Genomic DNA, 23,854 nt, shown 5'->3' on the forward strand with positions numbered 1-23,854 from the left:
AAAAAAAATCCCTAGTACTGCATGACCGTCGCCGAGATGTTGAGCAGCGGCGCCAACGCGTTGGGCGCGAACTTCCTCGCGAACAGGTAGCAGGTTGATGTCAAGCGAGAGTTGTACATGCATGGCTCTTCGCTCGTCCTGATGCTATGGATCAGCTCCGGCGTGACGTCCCTCGCGCCGTACATCGCCGGGTGCGACCCGCCCCTGGACCAGTCGACGTACGTGACGGTGCGGTTCGAGTTGCGCGCGCCGTGGCGCATGTTCACGTACGTCTGGACGTAGTGCTCGTCGGGGTAGCACGACGGCCGGCAGTGCCTCCTGAAGAGCGGGTAGTACCTGGTGTCCGTCAGGATGCTCGTGGCGATGTCCCGGCTGAGCTCGAACCACTGGGAGCCCTTCCTCCACTGCCACAGCGTGATGTCCGGCGCCATGCGGCCGCTGTACCTCCCGCGACATTGCTTGTTGCTCCGGTAGTAGACCTCCACGAAGCTGTGCTGCGAGTCGACGAGGTACTCGTAGACCGTCGAGAAGTTGTGCACCGGTATGCAGCTCTCGGAGAGGAGGACGAACCGCTCGTTGGAGAAGTCAAGCAGCGCGTTCGCGAGCAGCCGCTTCTCTGCGTCCATCAGTGACACGGAGCCCCATGAGGTTTTCTAGTGGAGGAAATCAGCGACACAAGGAAGGATCAGACGAAGCAATCGCGAGTTAAAGAATAGCTAGAATAGGAAACCGCGCGCGGCAATGGCTCCGGTGCTGGCTCTGTCTCGTGCAAGCATACACCAACCTGGCTGGGGATCTGCCTGCCGTAGAACGGCGAATCCACGGAGACGTTGATTGCTACCCCAGGCGGCGCGTGGACGTAGACGGAGAAGTGATCCTCGTGGCCGCGGAAGAAGCGCTCCCAGAGCGGCGCCATCGGCAGGACGCCGCGGCCGGCGAGGAACATGAAGGCCACCTTCGGCACACGCTCGAACGGGTACACGCCGGCGGCCGGCACCAACGTGGCGCGCCAGAACAGTTCCTCGTCCTTCATGTCGTGCATGAGGCGCGTCGGGGCCACGAACTCCGCGAAGCCGGGGTCCGGGTCGGGACGGCAACACACGCGGCCCCGGCCAACGATCACGGTGGTGCTCGGGAACTGGATGCTGGTGTCGTAGTCGTAGTACCCGCGGGGCCCGGCGGCCGCCCAGAGGCCGGTGACGGCGCCGAGCGCGAAGATCACAAGCAACGCGACCGCCTTGGCGAGGCAGGTGAAGGACTCCTTCCTCGTGAGCATCACTTTGAAATCGTCAAGCGCGCCCTTCATGCTTGTCACATAGGAATGCAACAGATGCATACGTACGACGAACTTGTTGAGAAACGGCAAATGTATTGAGGGTAAACTATGTTCATGCCAGTCTAACCACGAGGAGATTTAAACGATGCACAAATGGTGGCCGATGCATGGCTTGTGAGATTGGCTAACATACGATACCAGGATGAACGAACACTCAAACAACTATTCCTGATTCTGAGCAACTTCATGAGTAAGGCATGAACCGAGCAAGAGAAAGGTATAGTCCCATCAATATTTCAAACAAACGAAAAGTGAAGTGATTCACTTTTAATCAGAGATACGGTAGGAAAACAAGCAGGGAGGAAGGAGAGGAGAGATCAGGGGAAATGCCCGAGAGTGCAGCGAGGAATGCATGCATGTCTGAACTCTGAAGTACGTTGGAAAGTCCAAGAAGATATACTACATATCCAAAGGTGATTTCTTATGGGCGTGATCTGGGGAAACATAGCTTTTCTTGGTAATGTCAGCCATCGATAGGTATGTACAAAGAACCTCTCTCCAATTAACACACGGAGTGGTAGTTAATTTGGAGGACATGCATAGGAATGTACCACTGGCGCACAAGGTCGGATCATGCAAGCTAGCTTGCAGTCGCAATCCACAAATGAATAACAAAGCCAGACACCCCGGACCGCAAGAAAATGTGGAGTGTCTTCACAATGTGTCTCGAGATTTCCGCGGCATTTTTTGGGGAACATTACCCCTTTTTTCATCTCATGCTGGACGCTGCGTTAAACAACATACTGTTTGAGTTCCACTCCGTCTCTGCTCAAAAGAAGATTGGAGTTTCGGAGAGAGTGCAGGCAACCAGTGCACCCATGTTCAATTTTTTCTTTCGGTATCCGACACCACAAATTCAAGTTGAATTTTGACATTCGTGTTGGATTCTAAGTTGTATTTTACGTGTCTATTTTTTCTTTTTCAAACACCATAGACAGCTAATTTTTATGCTCGATCTAAATGATGTGAATAAATTTGTCACATAAAAATGATATGTGTAAATTTGTATCAAAAATTATTTTTAAAACTCTACTACTTTTCGAGGAATGACTTACGAGAGATCTGTGTACCACTGGTGCGAGAGACCTTGATGCTAACTTGCCGTCGTTTCCTCCGCGCCTCAGCACCAAACTAACTACCCTTGCCTTGCAATCCAGGCACGCACCGGGCCGTGAATACCCCCGCCCATCCTTTCGTCTTGACGCGCGGCGCAAGGGCCGCCGGCCGGCATGAACAAACGCTTGAGTCCTCCTGCTTCGCCAGCAAAACAGCGCACGCCGATCGGTGACGGAAGCGACGGCGGCGGCGAGGAAACCGGGGTTATAGGCCGTGCGAGGCGTTCCGGTGAGCTCCGATCGATTAGTCATACTTGTGTAAATCGTTTTTCAATCTGTTCTGAGATCGCGAACACAACTTCACAATCTTTGTCGCAAACTAATAATGGGTCGGGACATGCATTGGCTCATTATATTGCCACACGCTCACACTCGTTGGGCGTGATTAGGTGGCATTATCATCCGTACAGCTAATCTAGTGTTGAAGTGCTAGGAGAACCTGAAAAGGAGAACAATAAAATTTGAGACATGTTAGTTTTGTTTTTTCTTTTCTTTTTTTCTTTCCCCGGAAAATTTAAGATGTTCCCAATGTTGTTAAAGTTGATCAACCTTTGATAATATGTTCAAACCTAACCATCTTTTGATCATATATCTCATAAAAATTAGATTGTAACAAAATTCGAGTTCCTGTGACCTATTATCAAATGATGATCAACTTCGAACATATTATTAATGATCGATCAAATTTGAGACACGCCGAATTGCATATCTCTGTGAAGCGCTGTTTTGAGTTTTCAACCAAGTGGGATTGGTTTATCTTCTATTAAACTAACCGGATAGGTCTCAACAGAAGATAACGTCCAGATCATATTTTTTGTGTTTGATCTCCACATATAACGATCCTTTTTTTTATCGCAGTATGAAGAACAGACGACCTCTCTTGATCGTAAAAGAGGAAGATAGCAACGGAAATTACTACCTGTAAGTGGAAAGAGGATCCATGGCCATGGCTGCAAAAGAAAACGGGTTGGGCGGAGCCGAGAGCTCCAGCTCAACGCCGTTGGCGACGCCGATGTCGACGAGATCGGTGAAGTGGGAAAGGGACGTCGAGGAGGCGACTGCCCCGCTGGAGCGGCCGCTGCTGCGGCAGCGGGGCGCAAACACGACGTCGCAGATGGCCGTCGTCGGCGCCAACACCTGCCCCATTGAGAGCCTCGATTACGAGTACGTACCCTTGTGCTTCCACCTACTGTATTTCTCAAATATTCTTTACAGATTTAATCAAAGTGCTGTTGGTGTCATTGTTTGAGTTTACTGTGGACGTTTCAGTCCTTGATATATCATTATGAATGTGATGTCTGGCTCTAACATAATTGTACTGGTAAATCCATCTCAAAAAAATGTACTGGTAAATCCGTAGAACTTAGATTAATAACGCTTTTGACCAAGCTACTTGAATGCAGACATGCACTTGTTGCAGCAGTTTTGCTATTTGTAGGTTGCCTGAAATTTTCTTAAACATAAATCAAATTTTCTGGCTATGGATTTGTATAGAGATCGCTATGATGTTTGGTTGGTTATTGATACAATGTATGAAATATGTGGCATATTCTTAAAACAAATTAAGTCACCTTACAAATAAACTTTACCTATTAGCACGAACTTGGCAGAAGTTTGATCCAAGATAGTAAGTTCAGCAGGTTTGGATCAATTTAATATCTGCATTTTCTTACGTTATTTCACTGATGATTTCAGAATTGTGGAGAATGATGTGTACAAACAAGATTGGAGATCAAGGGGAAGACTCCAGATTTTCCAATACCAGGTCCTTAAATGGGTCCTAGCACTTTTTGTATGTTTGTTTAGTCGGTGGTCTAGTTGGATTCTTCAACGACATTGCTGTCGAAAACATCGCCGGGTTTAAGCTGCTCCTGACGAGCAATCTCATGCTCCAGAACAGGTACAAATTGCACAGGACTACCAATCTTCATGCAAGCTTACAACTCCAACAACGCACAAACGAAAACTGTCATTGTCCTCTTCTCTGCTTAACATTGTTTGGCGCTTCAGGTACATGGCCTTTATTTACATATTACTATATTGTGACCTGCAACCCACAAATTTTTGGCTCAATACTTGGGGTGTCGGCCGGGTTTGTGCTGGGCAAGGAAGGGCCTATGGTGGACACGGTGCTTGCATTGCCTCCTTGCTCGGGCAAGACGGGTCACGGAAGTATGGCCTCACTTGGAACTGGATCAGGTACTTAAAGAATGATCTGGACCGCAGGGATCTCATCACCTGCGGGGCTGCAGCCGGCGTCGCAGCAGCCTTCCGTGCCGCGGTCGGCGGTGTGCTCTTTGCGCTTGAAGAGGTTACGTCCTGGTAATTCCTCAAAACCAAAACCAATGTGCAGGGAGCATTCAAAATAGGAGTACCATTTTGCCAGACATGCAACAGTGCACAGAATGTATCTCATACTGTTTAGTACTTCGGAAGTGGAATTTCGCTTGCAGTTTTGCGATCAGTTCATGTTGGTTCAGTTGATTGTTATTGACAAGAGAGTCAACCCTTTACTACTGCAATATCTCAGGTGGCGGAGCGCGCTTCTGTGGAGGACATTCTCCACAACGGCGGTGGTGGCAATGGTGTTGCGGGCGCTAATCGACTACTATCGAGGTGGCCACTGTGGACTCTTTGGCAAAGGAGGTTTGATCATGTTCAATCTCAGTTCACGGTCGGCGATGTACACCGCCACCGACCTTGTGGCGGTCATACTCCTCGGCATCCTGGCCGGGCTTCTCGGTGCTCTTTTCAACTTCCTCGTCGTCCGGATCCTTCGCATATATAGCCTCGTCAACGAGTAATTGTCATCTGAATCTCTCGATCTAAAGCATGTCTTGAAACTTCAAACGGATAGTCGCCACTGATCACTGAGCGTTTGAATTTGCAGGAAGGGCTCACGCTACAAGATTGTCCAAACGGTGGCCATCTCAGTGATCACCTCATGCTGCTCCTTCGGCCTGCCGTGGCTGGTGACATGCATCCCCTGCCCAGCCGAGCTCGTCGGAAGGTGTCCGACCATCAGTCGTTCTGGCAACTTCAAGAATTTCCAGTGCCTCGCAGGGCACTACAATGCGCTGGCGTCCCTCTTCCTGAACACCAATGACGACGCCATCCGCAATCTCTTCAGCGGTGGCACCGACAGCGAGTTCGGGTGTCCACGCTCCTTACCTTCTTTACCACTGTATACACCGTCGACCTGCTCACCTACGGCGTGGCCGTGCTGTCCGGCCTCTTCATCCTCATCATCCTCTCCGGCACCTCGTTCGGTCGGCTAGTCGGCATGCTGTTCGGCTCGCTCAGTGGCCTCGACGCGGGCCTCTTCGCCCTGATCGGCACGACGTCCTTCCTTGGAGGGACCATGCGGATGACAGTCTCAGTGTGCATCATCCTCCTCGAGCTCACCAATGGTCTCCTACTGTTGCCGCTCATCATGCTTGTGCTGCTCATCGCAAAGACGGTGGCGGACTGCTTCAACAAAGGGGTGTATGAGCAGATCGTGCGCATGAAAGGGCTCCCTTACCTAGAGGCGCACGAGGAACCATGCATGTGGACCCTGGTGGCCGGTGATGTCGTGTCTGGCCTGCTCATCACATTCTCTAGCATAGAGCGCGTCGGCACCGTCGTGGACACACTGCAGCGCACGGGCCACAATGGGTTCCCGGTGATAGAGGACCAGCCGTTCGCTCCGGCGCCAGAGCTGTGCAGCCTCGTGCTACGCTCCCACCTGTTCATGCTGTTGCAGGACAGGATCTTCACCAGGGGCCACGTCAAGACCGGCGTCGCCGAGGTGTTTCGTAGGCTCGCGCCGTTTGACTTCACCAAGGCCGGGTCGGGCAAGGGCCTCAACGTCGACGACTTGGGTCTCACCGAGGAGGAGATGGACATGTTCATCTCCACCCCCATCACGAACCAGTCTTCGTACACCATCGTGGAGAACATGTCGCTGGCGAAGGTGGCCGTCCTGTTTTGCGACCTCAGGCTCCGCCACATGTGCGTCGTGCCGAGGACGCAGGGGGTAAGAGAACCGACAACTTCTTATGTGCTTTTCGCCTGTGAAACTAGGTAGTTTCCGCCTGTGACGTGACATGAGATTTGCATTTGCAGAGGCCGCTGGTGGTGGGGATCCTAACGCGGCACGACTTCATGCAGTAGTACATCCGCAGGCTATTTTCAAACATCCTCCTCCGGTAGAAAGAAAGCATGGGCGGCTCGCTAATGGATTTTGCTTCAGCACATTGTGTAGTTCAGCTAGGTTGGCACCCTGGTCTCCAAAAAAAAGTTTATTTGCACCTTGCGATCAAAGTGGTGTGACTGAATTCCTCTCGACAGACAAGCCTAAGATTTTGGTCCTTGTAAGTAATTAAGTATCTCACAGATAATGCTGAATATTTATTGGAACCAATTTTTCAGTCTAATGCCTTCTTTTTTGTGTGGAATTGTTGGTCTAATGTCTTATCTAGCTAGACGAGTGGTCGTTGTCAACTCCGTCAGTTATTGTTCCCGGCAATGGAGTTGTCATCAATTGTTGTGAAAATATGAATATTTATTTAGAGGGGATAGGGACTAGAATGCCCCTAGCCTTACAAGAAGGCCACATGACCAGGGATGAGTCGGTCAGCTCTGCCTCTACTTGAATCCTAGCCGGTCAGCTCTGCCTCTACTTGAAGACTGACCAACCGAGCTCACACCCATTCTCAATTAAATGAGACACATGAGAAGATCCTAAGGATCCAATATGAATATTTATCACCATTATTTCTAGATTTTCGTGTACAGTTCTAGCATCAACTACGCAAGAGGTGGAGCAAACAATTCATTGGCAGCATCAACCCATCGCCAAAGAGATAGTGTACTATTTGGGCAAGGCACATGATAGACATTGGCTATCCCCGGAGAAACATCTACTGTGCAAAGAATTGAAATGCAAATGCATTGGTCTAGCACTCTAGCATCGTTGGTCCACACAATTGTGCGCCAGAGCTCATGGATTCTCTATCTCAGATATGTGTCGAATAATTATATTAAGTTAGTTATATATAGGATTTGAAGTTGTATTAGTGGTATATAGTAAAATTCTAGTATTACTCTAGGTAAAATCCTAATAGAATTATTGTAACCATACCTCCTCATAAATATGAGAGAAGGGCTACTATTTGTAACCATGACGATATAACGATAGATTTGCAAGGGCAGTGAATCTGTCGGAACACCGGAAAGCGACAGGTGTTGCTAATTGGGGAGGAGCGTCCGTAATCATTTCTATAGGGATGTAGGCTTCGACTGAACCTCGTTAACAAACATTGTGCATCTGGTGTCGTTTGTGATCATGTGTGTTATCTTGGCAGATCAATCTGTTGCTTTCGTTGATAGCTAATTTCCTAACAATAGGTATCAGATATATGATTGGATTGGATCCAGAGATGTTGCGTGAAAGATCATGTTGAGATGCAAGGATTATGCTTCTACAAGACATTGTGCAACGCACAAATAGTACAGGCGGACACAGCGCAAGGTGAAGCAGCGATGGTGATAGACATGGTGGACTTTGGAGGTTGAGGAAAGTGTTCGAGGGTTGTGCAATGGATGGTGGTTTGGTCTTGCAAGAACCAAGTGGCACGTTTGGCATAGGAGCTCGTGATGGTACAGAGGTACGCGACCAGGAGACTGATCTAGGTTCGTGAGGGTGCACGGCTCTAGCCCAGGACATCGACTTGGATGCGAACGTACATGCCTAGGAGAACTGGAGCGTGCATGGCAGACACGGTGCTAGGCTGGAGACACATACGACGCGTGTAGAGCTGGTCTGTGGACAGAGCGCCAAGAGTTTTGGGCGGAAGCTATCGTGGCTCGGTTGTGCACGCACGTGCGATTGAGTGGGAGCTAGGAGGCCGTGTGGCAAGGGGCACGTGCTGCGAGGTGAGCAGACCTGGTGGAGGTGGATGCAACCACCCTCACTGAGTCGCCGCATGGTGGGTGGTCGTGACCTAGCGCACGGAGATCGGCCCGACTGGAGGCATGGCCCGAGTGGGCATGGCCTGGCTCGGGCGGGTCAGCCCAGACAGGCTGCGAAGTGAGGAGTGGTTGGTCGAGGTGGGTCAGGGCAACTGTGTCGCGACCCAGCTGAGTGGCCAGGGGCACCATCGTCTTGTGAAGCGTGTGGGCTGGACAGACGGCTTGGCCTGGTGAGCGATTGGTTGTGGGCTACTGTGTTGCGCTGGCAGGTGGCGATCGGGGTGGTTTTTTGAAGTCCAGATGGAGTTGCGCACAGGAGTTGGTTCTGGTTTCAATTGAGAGATGTTGGTGTCAGAGTCCAACACAAAATCAAATAGGGCTTGTACAGTGTCGGCGGCCGAGCAATAAAAATAAGAGTCGTGCAACAAAGAAGAATGCGAGGGCAACCAAGAAGGAGTCTATGCATTGCAAAAAAATTACAATCGTACTATTTATGAACTGTTGCTGGTGACGGTTGACGGCGAACGACATGTGGCGATCGAGTGGGTCAACTTCATCGTACGCGTGCAGCATGGTTGTTGACGTGGCTTGAGAGTGACGGATCATGCACATGCGATGTGCACATGGTTCGACGTGTGCATGGTGGTGTTTAGCGATGCAAGATTGAAGTTTTGGTCAGCCGCTGGATGAATTAGCGTATAGGTGACAAGGCGTGTTGCACGGACGTGCATGAGATGCACAGGTGTTAGAGTGCGACAGGAGGTCGCATACACGAGGTACGCAGGTGCTGGAACATGATAGGAGGTCACATACACTAATGAATATTGCAACAGATGAAGGAGGAGAGGCAATTGACTGGTTGGCCAGACCTCAAGGCGATGTTGCGGTGGTCGATGATGAGCATGGGCTGTCGATGGTGTTTGGTCATGATGCACATAACGACTTATAAGAGTTCGACAGTAGTAGCCGGACAGTTTGCGGGCATATGGCAGACCGTCCAAGGATGACTGACGGATAGTTCACTTGGAGGGTGAACATACCGTGGTGCAGTGTGGAAAGGTTGGTGACGATAGGCTAGTTATACCACGGGATAGGAAAGATGAAGAGACTGGCAACAACGACATATGAGTATGAGGGCCGGTGGTGGCTATTCTATGTGGCATGGCAACACGTGGTGTGAGCTCAGGATGCAGGATGTCATTGGATAGGACTTGCGTGCTTCCAAATCAGCAAGAGTGCGGATCGATTCGAGTTGTAAGCATGGGTTTCTGAAGCGTGGATTGATGGGCATGAAGAAGCTTCATGGGTTGAATTGAAAGAAAGTAGAGATTATGGAGATCTTTATTTGCAACTAGAGTAATCTGATTGGTCTAGGACTGAATGAGGTTACGGTGTAAGACATTGAAGAATCGTAACATTAACAGTCAGGTGAAAGAGCAATGCTAGTGTGACAATTTCTATGTGTGACTCGAAAAGCAACAGTGAAGTTTTCAGTATCAAGAATCGGTCAATTGGGAGCGTGGATGTCAAATTCAGTTGGCGTTTTCATGTAACGCATAATAAGGAACAATTTTATTCATGAAGTCTGGTGATTCTAGTTTTATCTACTTATGTGATGATTTAGGCTACCGTACTGTTGAAGTAAGGTACTGTCAAAATCAAGATTTATTATGGTGTTACATGCTTCGGGGAGTCAAACATGTGTCAAGGCTAATGAGGAATTTGATTTCGCTCAAGGGAGACTGTGTTGATAGAAGAGAAATATGCTTAGTTGCATGTGGAGTCATAGAGTCTGAAGTTGCAGGGATGGCAGTATCTCTAGAATGTGGTGAGTCTGAGTAAAACTCATCGGGTAGCTCTCGTTAAGAAGCAAAGGCGACAACTCAAGTCTGGTGTACATGGAGGTTCGCGCATAATGGCTTCAAGGTGGTAGATTATTCACTAAGGTGAAGTTTATTGGATATGTATCGAATAATTGTACGAAGTTGTCTATGTATAGGACTTGGAGTTGTATTAGCGGTATATACTGAAATCCTAGTAAGACTCTAGGTGGAATCCCAGTATGATTGCTGTAACAAGACCTCCTCATAAATATGAGAGGATGACTACTGTTTGTAAAAATAACGACATGGCAACAGGTTCGTAGGGGGCAGCGAATCTGCTGAAACACTGGGAAGTGGCTGATGTTGCTAATTGGGGAGGAGCGTCCGTAGTCATGCCCTAGGGATGTAGGTTTCAACTGAACCTCATTAACAAATACCATACCTCTAATATCATCAGTAATTGTATACATTGTGTCATAGCTAATTTCTTAACACTCTGGCTAGCTAGGGGTGACGCGAACACCAAGTTCTTCCATGTTCAGGCATGTCCCCCACGCCACAAGAATTACATTGACTCGCTTCATGGCCAGGGAATGACGATTGCTCAGGAGGAGCAAGAGGCAGAAGCGGTGTTCAGTTACTTCCATGAGGTGCTCGACACACAACACACCCGATCGTATCCCTCATTTGTAGGCCCACCCAGCATCGACCTTGCAAGCTTAGATTCCTGCTTCTCTAAAGATGAGATTTAGCGGACAATTAAGGACATGCCGGTGGAAAAGGCGTAGGACCTAATGGTTGCACGTTCCTATTCTATAAAGCGTCATGGCCAATTATCAAGGAGGATGTCGTATGTTGCTCCAACACGTTGTGGTCGCTAGACAACCGTAGTTTTCACCTAGCAAACGAGGCTCGAATGATCCTGCTACGCAAGAAACAAGACAACCATAGTTTTCGCAAACTCGATGAAAATATTCAGCTTCTCCTTATGCCACTTTGCTAACTCAATCTAGCGCATTGTCCAGATTGTTTACGTATTGACAAACCTAGGGGCATTCGCAGAAAAAAAAAAATAGAGGAATCATATGATGGGCAGTTGGGTAAGTGATGTAGGAGCAAGCAAAAAGAAAATGATTTTAATTGGGGTGACAGTCCTTTTTTTGCTATTTGGAATTGACACAATAATATTATCTTTGACAAGAAAACAATAATCATTTTTATGCAAGCATTTTTCAAGGGCACCAGGCATGGACCCGGCTAATGCATGCACATGCATGCTAATGCCAGCTGGCACGCACACCCCTAATTAGGAAATTCTCTAATTAGTTGCTTTCCTAATCAGGCCAACTAACCCATATTAGGATCCCACGCGTGCCCACCCCTAATTAGGAAATTATCTAATTAGTTACTTTCCTAATCAGGCCAACTAACCCATATTAGGATCCCACGCGCGCAAACCCCTAATTAGGAAATTATCTAATTAGTTACTTTCCTAATCAAGTCAACTAACCCATAGGATCCCACGCGCGGACCGCATCCACGTGGTGCACACGAGGCGATCCCTAGGCTGGGCCCACAAAACTAGCATCATCGCATCGCCGATCTGAAGAACTTGCTGACTTGTTGCATATCATGGCCGACCTAGGAACTCGTCACCCTCGCATGGTAGCCATGCCCAAGCATCGGTGATTAAGCCAAAGACCATGTTGCATCCCTCCTCTGTATGATGATGATGCATCCCTCCTTCCCCAGACGGAAAAGCAAATCAATACAAATCTAGAAATCAAGGTTGGATCATCCAGATAAGCAAATCAGAAAAATTGAGAGGCAAATTGATGCAAACAAGAAAACAAATCAATATACAAATCTAGAGAAAGCAAAATGATGAACCCGAAAGAAGCAAATCAGATAAAAATAAGAGGCAAGTTGATGAATTGATGAAAAAACAAAATTGCGATCAGAAAGCAACTTTTCAATTTATGAAAGCAAAATTTAACAACTCGAAATGTAAATTAGTTTAAACTTTGGAGAGGAGAACCAACTAACAAACATATATCAGTCCAGGCCTCAAAAAACCTCACAGTAGCAGCGTCACCTCACCCCTCAAATCCAGACAACTCCATCTATCCTCTCCATACTTGCAAGTAAATCACACAATCTAAAATAGCAAAAATATATATAATTCGGGCATTGCTACAACGCAAGATTGAGACACATTGAGTTGTCGGTGCCTAGATCTGTCAGCCTGCTCTAGCCCTTTTCGCAAGCCGGGTAGCCCCGTTTGCACCCTGCCCTGCAAGGGCAGTTACATGTGGATGCCCCACGCTCACCGCGCAGGCCTGCACGACACATCATGTCACCGCGATACGCTTGGCGTCCACAGCATGAACTCGTTGTACACCATGTCGCACACAGGTTGGCAATGGGCTGGCTCAGCGCAAAGGAGCACGTTGAGCGACACGGCCAACTCATCGCAGAGGAGCCCTTCAAGCGTGTGCTACCCAGCTGACTTGAGCCTTGCTAGAGGTGAGGGAAGAGAGAGAAGGCTAGTGACCTCGATTTGGGAGTGGAGAGAAGTAGGTGAGAGCAGAGAGAGGATCGATGTGCTCGATTTGGGGGCAGAGAAAAAAGACATCGAGGCTGCTGGAAGCTGGACCCTAGAAGAGATAAGGCACGTGTGGGGCCCATGACGATGGGGAGTGCATGTGAATCGGGTGAGAATAGGGCACATATTGAAACTTCCACGAATATGTTCCCATCGTCAGATGCGCAGCGAACGGAGGTTGGAAGCGTGCGTGCCGAGTGACAAACAGACGCACGATCGAAAATAAGTCTTTACCATAGGTCAATTATCTTGATTCATAGCTTCAGCAAGCCATGCTCTAAGGTGCTAGCATCCCATGTGGCGCCATGGCTACACCTCATGGTCAAACCCAATCTGAGCACTTTGATAAAAGGTTGACACATATATGATAACTAGTTAAGTGCATGTGTGTTGCAATGAAAACATAATCATTGGAAGCAGAACATCAATCACGTACTCAAGATATGAAGATGTAGATATGCCATGGGAGCGCTGCCGAACGAATATGTCAGGAACGATGCTGTAGTTTGATTTCAGACAGGATCCAAAAAAAGAGGAGAAGATTATCCGCTAATTTCACTCCTATTTTTTATTTTTATTAATAAAAAGGTCATATATCTGTAGCCAGTAACAAGGTAGAGAGACTAGAGGATGAGACTGAATGGCAAAATGAGTAAATTATTCGAATTTTAGGAGTTTTATTAGATAGGAGGATAGTAGAAAAGAGATGACACTGTAACAACTCGTGTTTTATATACATGATAACTTCCGAATGGTCCAACTAACTGCCAAACAGCTGCATAACAAGAAGAAACCAAACATATTGCTCAAGGTAGAAATCGCTAAAGCCCTTTTGATTCTGTTTCTTGGGCCCACCTCTTGGAGATCCTACAACATTTGGGCTTTTTGTGGCAATGGAGGAATTGGATCTCTACTCTCCTTGCTACTGCCAGCACCAAGATCATTCTTAATGGTCGTGCTGGTCACCATTTCTGCCGTGCCCGGGGACTACGCCAAGATGATCCGCTATCGTGCATGCTCTTTTTATTGGTTATGGAAGCACTGAACACTTTGATCTGTCGTGTCGAAGTGCATACATTTGTCAGCAATCTTGGCCATGCTGCAATCAAGTATTGAGGGTCGCTCTACGCTAACAATTTGGTCGTTTTCCTCGCCTCGAAGCGATAAGACTTGCTTGCGATCATGGTGGTGTTGGACGTGTTCACGACGGTGGCAGGATTGCACACCAACATGTCCAAATGTGTCACGTCCTAATTTCGTAATCACGTCAATAAACATAATCATGCATCATAAGTATCATGTCTAATTGTTGAGTGCTTGTTAATTTCTTTTGGTGGTTTAAATTTTTTTTAAGTGTTATGAAATACCCAACGTTAGAGTTTTCCTTAACTTTAAACTCTGCTTATGCGTTGTGGGTGAATCCATTTAAAATGGGTTCATCTTATTTTGTTATCATTGCACCATAATTCCTAAAATTATTGGAGCACTAGAGCATCCTTGGGTTAATAAAAGAGACAAAGATATGAGAGTGCAGCTGAAATACTTTTCTCTCTTGCAAGTGGGACCGACCTGGCCAGCCCCACATCACCTCCCCTCTCCCACACGGAAGTAGCAGCCCCTACCCTCCACTTCACTCTCTCCGTCACGTTCACTCTCTCCCTCTCCAACAGTAAGTGCAAAAGAGACAACACTCTTTCTCATTCTCTCTCTCTCAAACTCTCTCACTTTCTACATAAATCCCACCTCGAGCACTGGGATATGAGGTATGCATGTTATACTGCGGTTTTCCCCTCCTTCTTAGCTTCCTTTCCATCCAAGAATCTCTTGCATGCATGGAGTATTGAAGGAATTGCGAGCAATTTTATCACCACCTTTTATCTAAAATTTCAGCAGCACTTTGGTTTCCTTTCTCCAAGTTCTTCCCTTCGGTTCTTCCCCAAATCAACGGTCACAACCCTTGGCAAAGGACTACGGGTAAGTCTCTAGTGTAACTTACTAGTAATGTACATTTTAGCTCGGTTTTGGATGGATTTGTGGGTTGCAATTGAGGAATGACGAAGTAACGTTGTGTTCTTGAAGTGATAGAGCTAGAATGAAGGTTTGGATGAGTTAGAGCTAGTAATTCGTGTTTGTAGAGTGGATAAAATAGGTCTAGAACCCTTAGTTTAGTGCCTATGCATGTTTAACTGGTTGGAAATTTGACATGCAAGTTGAATCAGTTGAAAAAACATCACAAAACATGTATTTTACGGGAACTCGGAGATTCATAGTAACAACCCGGAGGTTTCGGGTGATTCTAACCAAAAATACCCAAGGACCCCCACTCAGAGATTCACCCAAAGACTCTGAAACCCGGAAGGTCCGAGTTCAACCCAGAGGTTCCAGGTGATCCTAACAAAAAAATACCCTAGGATCCCCACCTGGAGGTTCATCCAGAGACTCTGAAACCTAAAGGGTCCGAGTTCAACCCGGACAAAGCTGTCCAAGTGGGTTGTGCCTACTAGGCCAGCCCGAGGCACGATACTGTAGTCACGGTCCCAGTGTAGCTGGCCCGAACCGACACGGCACGGTGTGACGGGTCATGTCTAGGCCAAGCGCGCGGCAAGCCGGGCCAGCACGACACGGCCTGAGCAGGCCGGGCCAGCCCGGGCACGGCCCACCCCACCTCGCCCCGGCCACCCCGCCCCAGCCTCGCCGCCACCACCCACCCCGCCCCAGACGCCTACCCAGCCCCGCTGCCCCCGCCCTGCCTCGCACCGGCAGCCCGCCTAGCCATGCCAACTCCGAGCCGCTCTGCCCCGACCACCTTGGTCGTGCCAACCCACCTCCGCCCGCCCCTCCATGCCCGGCCAGCCCACCGTGCCGCAACCGTGCCCGGGCTGGCTCGGCAAAGCACGGTCAGCCACGGGCTGTGCCTTGGGTCGCGCCGCCGGCACGCGGGCTGGCCCAGCAAAGCACGGTACGACCCGTTTGCTTAGTCAGGCCTGTCGGGCCATGCCTTAGCTGGGCCGTGCCTAGTCGGGCCCGTATCGGGCTGGCCTGGCAGGCCCATTTGGACAGGTCTGAACCCGAAGCATCCGGATTGTACTATTTATCAGACATTTTTTTTATTTACTTTGCTGATAGCTTGTAAATTTCATAATTAATTCATACAAACTCCAAAAATCATGAAAGTAGTTGCATTAGCTTTGTATGAGTATAACTGCATGTTAAAAATGTTAGAACTCAAGAAAATACCTTTTGATCAATTAATTAAATGCATTTTAGCTTAATTAAATCATGGTTAATTAATACTATATCCTAAAATTATGAAAACCACTTGGACAATTCATTTTTTGATCAGTGCTATCTAGGAAAAATATACTTTGGTATGAAAGTATTGTTTAAATTATTGAAGTTCATTTAATCTTGATATCTAGTTTAGTTACGGTTCTTTTTGGATAGCTCTTAAATAAATCATTTATACCATGAGTCTATGTGCTTCAATTTAAGTGTTTCTTGCTGCATTATGTTCATTACCCAGTACCACATCCCTATTAAAATTTTGTAGCATTTTTATAACATCTTTTTCATGCTCATCATTGCATGCGTTCTTCTTAGTGAACGAAGGATCGAAATTTGTTTCCCTTGCTTGTGAAGCTAATTAACAAGGCAAGCATCGGAGCATTTTTATCTCATTACTTTATATCATATATTGTGTAACTTAGTAAGTATGACCCGAGAATCGGGCGGGCGATAGATGGCTCGAGAATAGAGTCTCGGATGCTATAGACTCACTTGAATCGATTAAGCATCGTCTGTTGTTGCAGTTGGCTTTATTACTTGTCCGTACTTACCACGTATCCATATATGGGACGGATGAGCCAAATATCTTATGTAGCTGTGATTTTTTGGCGTACTAGTCTCGGGTGTTGTTGGCATAATAGGCTTGAAAGGAGTATATAGTTTGCTCTAGGAGTAGTTCTAGATGACAACCGCATGCTGAGGCACATGTTCAAACGGTTAGAGCTTATTTAGGAAAGGTTGACATGAGTACCCCTTGTGTGGATCTGTGTGGTCGCGCAAGCCGTATGGTCCTCAAGTCGTGTGTGTAATGGAGTACCCCCTGCAGGGTGTAAAACAATTCGAATTACCATGCTCTCGGTTATAAGTACGTTTCTGTCCATTTGCATCAATCTTAGAGTTCCGGTTGTGGTTGTGATGGTATGTTGGGAAATGTATGGTGATGTTGTTGAAGTTTTGATACGGTTTAAGTTATAATTATGGTATGGTAACGATCTCAGGATAGAAGTTTGTTTATGGTCAGGTGTAGATGCTTACATTTGAGTCAAAATTGCTCTTGCATATAAAATTCACTTAACCTTGTGGTCGGGTCCTTGCTAATTATCCAAATTGCATTCTCCTTGTAGTCGGCCTATTTATAAGTCCTCATTATGGATTAAGTCTTATGAGTACCTTCGTATTCACGTGCTTCGTTGCTTTTCAGGTGAGAAGGTCTAGTCTTTGGCTACTTTACGCCCACCGATGTTGGCTACGGGCAAGAGTAGTGCCATTCTACTCAAGTGTTGTTATTTTGGGGTGGTGTCTTAGGGCAATGGCGCTACCTATCTTTTGTCGTTATGTAACTCTTTCCGTTGTGTAGCTACTCTAACAATATTCGGTTTATGCTTTAGTTGTAAAGTTAATCTACTTAAAGACTTGTAACTTAATTTAATTACTCGCTATTTATTATGTCTTGTGATGATGTGCTTGTTGTAAAGACGTGTGTTACGATCTTGAGCACAAAACACATGTCAGGACTGCCAGAGTGATATTCTGGTTAATCATATAGTCATGATTACACAAATGATCGACTTAATGATTAATTAGAATATTATCTGGACCGTTCTGCACAAAATGCTAGGGATGGTAGCCAGACCCGTGGGTTTCCCCACGGGTACTACACCCGTCGAGTGCAGGCTCGGTTTAAAATGTCGCCCACAGGTTTAGCGGACTGGGTACTCGACATGAATCGGGTGCGAACACGGGTTTGAAATTACCCCCGTGGGTGACCCATGGACACCCAACGCCCAAAAGACTGTTCGCCTAGACGCAACTACGCGGCCCCACTCTGTCGTTCATATCCACCCACCGACCCCATCCCTAATTGCCCACCCATCGTTCTTATCCATTTGCCCTGCTCGTCACTCCATCAGCCATTCCACCCCCATCCCTATCACCCACCTGTGCCACTACGTGTTGGCCCCCCTCCGCGCCACCCCTCCCAGTGCCACCCCCATCCTTTGCGCGGCCCCCTCTCCGCTGACCCCCTCCGCACGGCCCCCTCCGACAGGAGAGGTGGACAGATGGGAAAGGAGCGGGAGCGGAAGGAGCAAGTGGCCACAGTGCACGTGGTCCTAGGCGAGGGGATGTCGGAGACGAGGTCACCATGGCCGCTGACGAGTTGCAGGAGGCAAGGGGGAGGGGGACAGGGCTGGTTGGCGCATGTGAGGACGGCGTCGATCGAAGGATACAGAGTCGACCAGTGGGGCGGAGTCGACTGGAGAGGGCGGAGACAAGGTGGCTCAGCGCGGCGGCGCTGGTAGGCCGGTGCAGATGCCAATGGGGTGGTGGCATCGGATGCTCTGTCGTGTTTGTCCCGGTCGCCTTTATGCTTGTGCCTGGGCCTAGTCGCCATTGTGCTTGTGCCCGGGCCCGATTGCCACCTATTCTATCTCTGTCTACTATTGCCAGCCACCGTTGTGCTTGTGCTAGTGTCCGACCGCCATTGAAGCATGTGCTCCGGCCCACGCCATTGTAGCGCGTGCTCTGGCCACTTTAGTGAGTCTGGTCGACACATTGTTGACCTATGTGCTGGTCGTGTCTGGTCTTAACCCTATGGGCACCCGAAACCCGACAGGCACCCAGCGGGTGTGGATTCAGGTGTCAATTCTCACCCATTTGTCATTTCAGGCTCGAGTCGAGTTCATTCTAGTGGGTTTCAGGTCGTGTGTGATTTTGCTCCACCCGGCCCTGACCCGACCCGACCCATTCCCATCCCTACCAGATGCCAAGTGTCACCAATCCGTTGTGGGGATGATGAGCTAGCCTTGGTTCAGTGATACTTCCCATGTCAGGTGGCTCAATTCCCATGTGAGTACATGGGAATTCTACTCTCGGTATGCAAGTTGAGGAAATCTAATCTGCAACCTGTGGTACAGTGGCAGAGCTAGAAAAAAAAAAAGAGGGGGCCAATCAGATTAGGAGCCAGAATAGAGATCAAATTAGTAGTTTATTAGCATTTAGTAGTAAATTTAAGTGTTTCTAATTTTCAAAGTTAGAGAAGGTCATGGCCAATCTTGACCCACTATCCTGCAGCACTGATGTGATGCCGTCGCGGACAGGATGCCGACATGAAAGTCGGGGTTGCTCTCCTCTGCTGGTCGGACAGTACTCACCAAGGTGACACTACCATCCATTCCCACATATCTATCAATCGCAACAAGTCTGTCCCCATGGATCATCGAAGCTATCAACAAGAAACGGCGCGCTTTCCTATGGCGTGGGACAGAGATGGTCTCCGAAGGGCACTGTTTGGTCTCTTGGCCAAAGGTTTGCAGGCCGCTAGAGCTTGGGGGCCTCATCAGGATTCTAAACCTGGCAACGCTCGGCTTCGCACTTCGCCTGTGCTGGGAGTGGCTACGCCGGGTTGACGACTCGAGGACTTGGGCGGCATTGCCTTGCCGGACAGAACATATCGTCAAATCAACGTTGAGGCGTCAATCACGGTCGAGGTGGACGATGGAGCCAAGACTCTGCTCCGGACTGATTGATTGCTTGGTGGCTCGTCCGTTCAGGATTTGGCACCTCGTCTGTTTCAGGCGGTCCTCAAGAGAACTAGGAAGTCAAGGCTCGTAAAAGATGCACTGACATGTCGTCGTTGGATTCACGACGTCACCGGACCACTCACGGTGCAGGTGCTGCTAGACTATCTCAGACTATGGAATCGGACTGAGCAGTTTCATCTCAGAGATAACAAGCCCGACGCACTCATTTGGAAGTGGTCACCTTCTCAACAGTACTCGGCTTCCTCGGCATCTCGCGCCTTCTTCCACGAGCCACGAAACAACAACAATGGCCGTAGCTTCGCTTTTTTGTTAGATAGCCACCCAAACATTTAAGTTGGCAATATACCATATAATCTTTCTTCTTCTTTTCTACTTACACTTTATCACCCGAAACTGAAACTGCATGGCAGATTTGAACTCAAGCACGCTATACTAAAATTACATGTGGTAAGCTGTCACAAAGTATCGGTTAATATGTCCCGTGCAATTTCCGTCCAGCATTTTCTTTATCAAATTAACTTGAACCAAATATATTCACAAACAATACTAGAAAGTTAAAATATAAACAATACCTCGCATACAAACCATTACAGGTGAACAGTCCCAACAACAACCTACTCCTATATTGTGATCGTAAATATAACAACATATATTCCAGGTAATTTCAGTTTTCCTATATTTGGATTTTCGTTTGGTCCTTGCAACAATCTTGTACACTTGGATGCAACCACATTCTTGTCGATAGGCAACGGGCCCCCGTGCCATTCTCAGCGCAGCCAGCCAATCTATCAGGCTAGGCAGTTGGCCAAATGGCGCGAGAAGGGAAACAACCAGATCTGTATGAGATGCGCGCCTTCTTTCTCCGACCCGAACATCCACTCCTCCTCAACGCGCCTCTCAACCATGTCGAACGCCAAAAGCTTCCAGGGTGCCCACAGGTACACCACCTCCCTCTCCGGGTGGAACGCCATGAACAGGAAGGTGACGGCCTGGCTCGAACCGTAGATCTGCTCGTCAGCGATGACGTCCTTGACTCCGATCTCGTGCTTCATTGCCCAATCGCCTCCGCCCGCGTCCCTGAGCTCCCAGATTCTGAGGCGCGAGCCGTCGCTGGACGCGTAACGAAGCCGGCCGCGGCAGTGCCCGGCGCGCGCCCGGCAGCTCACTGGCGCCGGGAGCGCGGTGACCGCACACGCCATGGTGTCCAGGTCGATGCGGACGACGTGGCCCGAGTAGGCCAGCACGTGGAGCGCGCCGCCGAAGCAGTGCATGGTGGCTGACATGGCATTGGTGTCGAGCCCGAAGTCGACCTCGTGCTCCCGCCACGCGCCGGCCTCGGAGTCGAACACCTCGATGGACGCGCCCCGGGGGAGCCACCCGGTGAAGCACACCACCTTGTAGTGCGGTGAGGCGCTGGGGTCGAACGCCAGAACGGAGAGCAGCGTCTTCCCGCGCGCCGCCGGCAGCGCCGCCCACCGCTGCGTGGTCGGGTTCACGACGTGGAACGCCGTCGGGTACGACGCGTAGTAGAGCAGCAGGCCGTTGCACCCGTCGATGATGGTCGACGTGTCGTGGCACGGGAAGAAGCTCATGTCGGCAGCCTCTGCGACGCCGCCGCCGTCCGACGCGCACGCGTACGTGTACGCCTGCTTCCTGCCACCGTCACCACCGCGCGGGCCGTCGTGGAAGAGCACCCCCGACGTGATGAGCCGCAGCCTCCGACGGAGGTAGTCGCTGGAGATGATGCGCTGCCACGACGTGGACACGCACTGGGACCGCGCCAGCGACTTGCACGGCAGCCTCGCGAGGATCTCCGTGAGCACGTCCTCGCTCATCTCGCCATCCATCTCTGATCTTCCAAAGACTGTACTAGATCTCGAGCTTTTCTTCAGATAACACTACACCTTCATACCGGTAATCAACAACAGAGTGCGATATTTATATGGTTTTGGGCTAACCTTTAATTTGGTTTCTCCACCGAGGTTTGGATGGCGACGACACGCAGAGGATTCCTGTGGTGCACAAGAACTGCGTGTTATCAGAGTACCAGACAAATCAAAGGCGAGATATAGCGATAACGAATCCGAGTAACCTGAAATGAATTATACACAGATTTCAGGGCTTTCTGCAAACGTGAAGCCCTTGCCCACTTGATACATACTAACAATTGTACATATATTTCACACACGTGAAATTAATCTAGGATATACTAATATATAGAAGGTAAGTATTGGATGTCTAAGTATGTAAGATAAATAATAAGATATTGAATATATTTTTAGAATGTATAGAAAATAAATATTAGATGTTTAGATATGAAAGATAATTAATATGAGATTAAATGTAGTTTTGAAAAGATGAACGGAGAGAATTTTTATATAGTGACTGTTTGAGCAACTCAGATGAACGGTGGAGATCGTCCGTTTTTATAATAACTCATGTATTTTATAGTAATATAGAAATATAGATATAGATATGCGTATATCACTTTTTGACTTTTCGTGCCGAAACTGATAGTATCAGATATTCGTGCTGAGTTGGGGTGAGCGGAAGAAACCCCAGACGCGACGCTAGGTTTTTAGCGTGTTTTGCGTGTTGTTGCCACTATAAACAAAAACGCAAAAATTTATCCGGTGGTGCCACACTATTGGATTTGCGTGTGTAAACGGAGAGCGATCTATCATGAGCATCGGATGGTTACATCTGGAAGAAGAAAGCGAGTTTCATAGGTAAAAAGATATCTGGGCGGAAACACCTGAAGCGTTATTGTTTCAGTGACAAGTAAAGCTCCATTTTTTTTTTCAAAGATAATGATTAAAGTTCACTGATCTGTAAGAATAACCGAAAGGCTTTGCGTGCTGTGAATAATTGATTCAAAGAAATCGTTCGATGGAGTTATAATCTCCACTATCTGGCGGGCAATGAAACAAAAAGGAAAAAACTCTTTTTGTCCTTTGCCTACAAGCAACAACCGGCTAGCTAGAGATCAGGCCGTCGTGATCATGTCCGGCCGGTCATGCACGCCTGCACGGTGAGGCGTCCACGTAAAGAGTTGGGATCATCGAGCTGCCATTTGTGCATATCTCATCAGATATCGCCCGTGTCCTTTTTTATTTAACAGATAGAAACAAGAAGCACCAGGGATGCTCAGCTAGGTCCTTTGCTTAAGGCTTCAAGGCTGACGCATCTGTTGCTTGGACGCGATGCCACGCCTTTCTCGCGACAATCTCAGCTCATCGCCATTGATCGTGCCATGTATCCAGGAGAGGAATCCGGCACCTGTCCCGGGCAAGCGTTCTGCTACTGTCTACGAACATTTTCGCTTCGAGACTGGAGGGTGCTGTGGGATCTCGATCGGAGCGGTTGCCCGGTCGGGGAAGCAAGGAAGTTCGGCGTGCTGTTTTCGGCGAAGCTTGTGTGGATGCCACTCAAAGTTTCTTCTGCCGGTGCTCGCCTGAACTTGGTGGACTGACGTTGACGTGCTTCTCAAAAGAATGTTTCGACGTTTCTTGGAGTGTGCAACTTCTCTGCCAGGCCACCTTCGCGAGTGGCTGTTTCATCTTGTCTTGGCACAGCACGAAGCGTTTCACTCACCACTTGATACAGATGGTAGCGATGATTGAGGGCTGCACGAGACGTGCCAGCTGAAGGATGCGATGCCTACAAGGCTACAAGCGAGACCGCTCGTAGCAAGGGAGAGGTACATATCCATCAATAAACAAAATTGCTACCCAGTAAGTTTAAAGTTCCTGCGAAATCTTGTATTAGAATTTTTTATGTTCATAGTCCATACATTCTTTTTTTGTTCAGACGACACAGTCCATTACTTTCAGAGCAACGAGGCCTTCCTCCATGGGCCCAATTGATAGAGCAAACGCCAGTACGATGACAAAATCAACCAATCTGGGCTTGACAAGTAGGCCCGTTTGACGGATGGAGTCATACGCCCTCCGACGAATGGTCAGAGATTCATGAGAAGGCGAAGCTTTTTGATGTAGCAAGATTCTGCCATGAAGGAAGGATACCCAATGTTGAGGATCACAATCTAGCTAAAGCAGCCGTTACTGACGTTGACACTAGGCATAAGTAATGTCCTATGGAACTGAATATCCGTCAGGCAAGAAAAACATCTTCACGCAAGCAAAAAACTAATAGGCCTGGGTATTGCATGATCGCTTCACGTAATCAGGTTA

The 23,854-nt window shown here is 48.4% G+C and overlaps 2 protein-coding genes and 1 pseudogene across 2 annotated transcripts; 1 reads left to right on the forward strand and 2 right to left on the reverse strand.

Annotated features, from left to right (window-relative positions):
• On the reverse strand, positions 1-1,371 carry LOC133890634 (glycosyltransferase BC10-like). Its single transcript, XM_062331102.1, has 2 exons — positions 785-1,371; positions 1-653 (listed from the first exon to the last, which is right to left on the reverse strand). Exons 1-2 carry the CDS (start codon positions 1,334-1,336, stop codon positions 12-14), a joined length of 1,194 nt encoding a protein of 397 aa, XP_062187086.1. The 5' UTR covers positions 1,337-1,371; the 3' UTR covers positions 1-11.
• Positions 1,372-3,391: 2,020 nt separating this feature from the next.
• On the forward strand, positions 3,392-6,645 carry LOC133885897 (chloride channel protein CLC-c-like; annotated as a pseudogene).
• A 13,516-nt stretch (positions 6,646-20,161) lies between these two features.
• On the reverse strand, positions 20,162-21,808 carry LOC133925569 (F-box protein At5g07610-like). The gene is made up of 2 exons (XM_062371451.1): positions 21,754-21,808; positions 20,162-21,673 (listed from the first exon to the last, which is right to left on the reverse strand). The coding sequence occupies exon 2, from the start codon at positions 21,506-21,508 to the stop codon at positions 20,450-20,452; it is 1,059 nt and encodes a 352-aa protein (XP_062227435.1). The 5' UTR covers positions 21,509-21,673; positions 21,754-21,808; the 3' UTR covers positions 20,162-20,449.
• Positions 21,809-23,854: the final 2,046 nt, after the last annotated feature.

Source organism: Phragmites australis, chromosome 1 (assembly GCF_958298935.1).
Source record: "Phragmites australis chromosome 1, lpPhrAust1.1, whole genome shotgun sequence".
Classification (NCBI taxonomy): domain Eukaryota; kingdom Viridiplantae; phylum Streptophyta; class Magnoliopsida; order Poales; family Poaceae; genus Phragmites; species Phragmites australis.

Bases quoted from the DNA above. Each gene is read 5' to 3' on its own strand.
- LOC133890634 (XM_062331102.1), bottom strand. From the start codon at position 1,336: ATGCATCTGTTGCATTCCTATGTGACAAGCATGAAGGGCGCGCTTGAC. The intron at 654-784 runs GTTGGTGTATGC...TTCCTCCACTAG, and splicing joins GCAGGCAGATCCCCAGCCAG to AAAACCTCATGGGGCTCCGT.
- LOC133925569 (XM_062371451.1), bottom strand. From the start codon at position 21,508: ATGGATGGCGAGATGAGCGAGGACGTGCTCACGGAGATCCTCGCGAGG.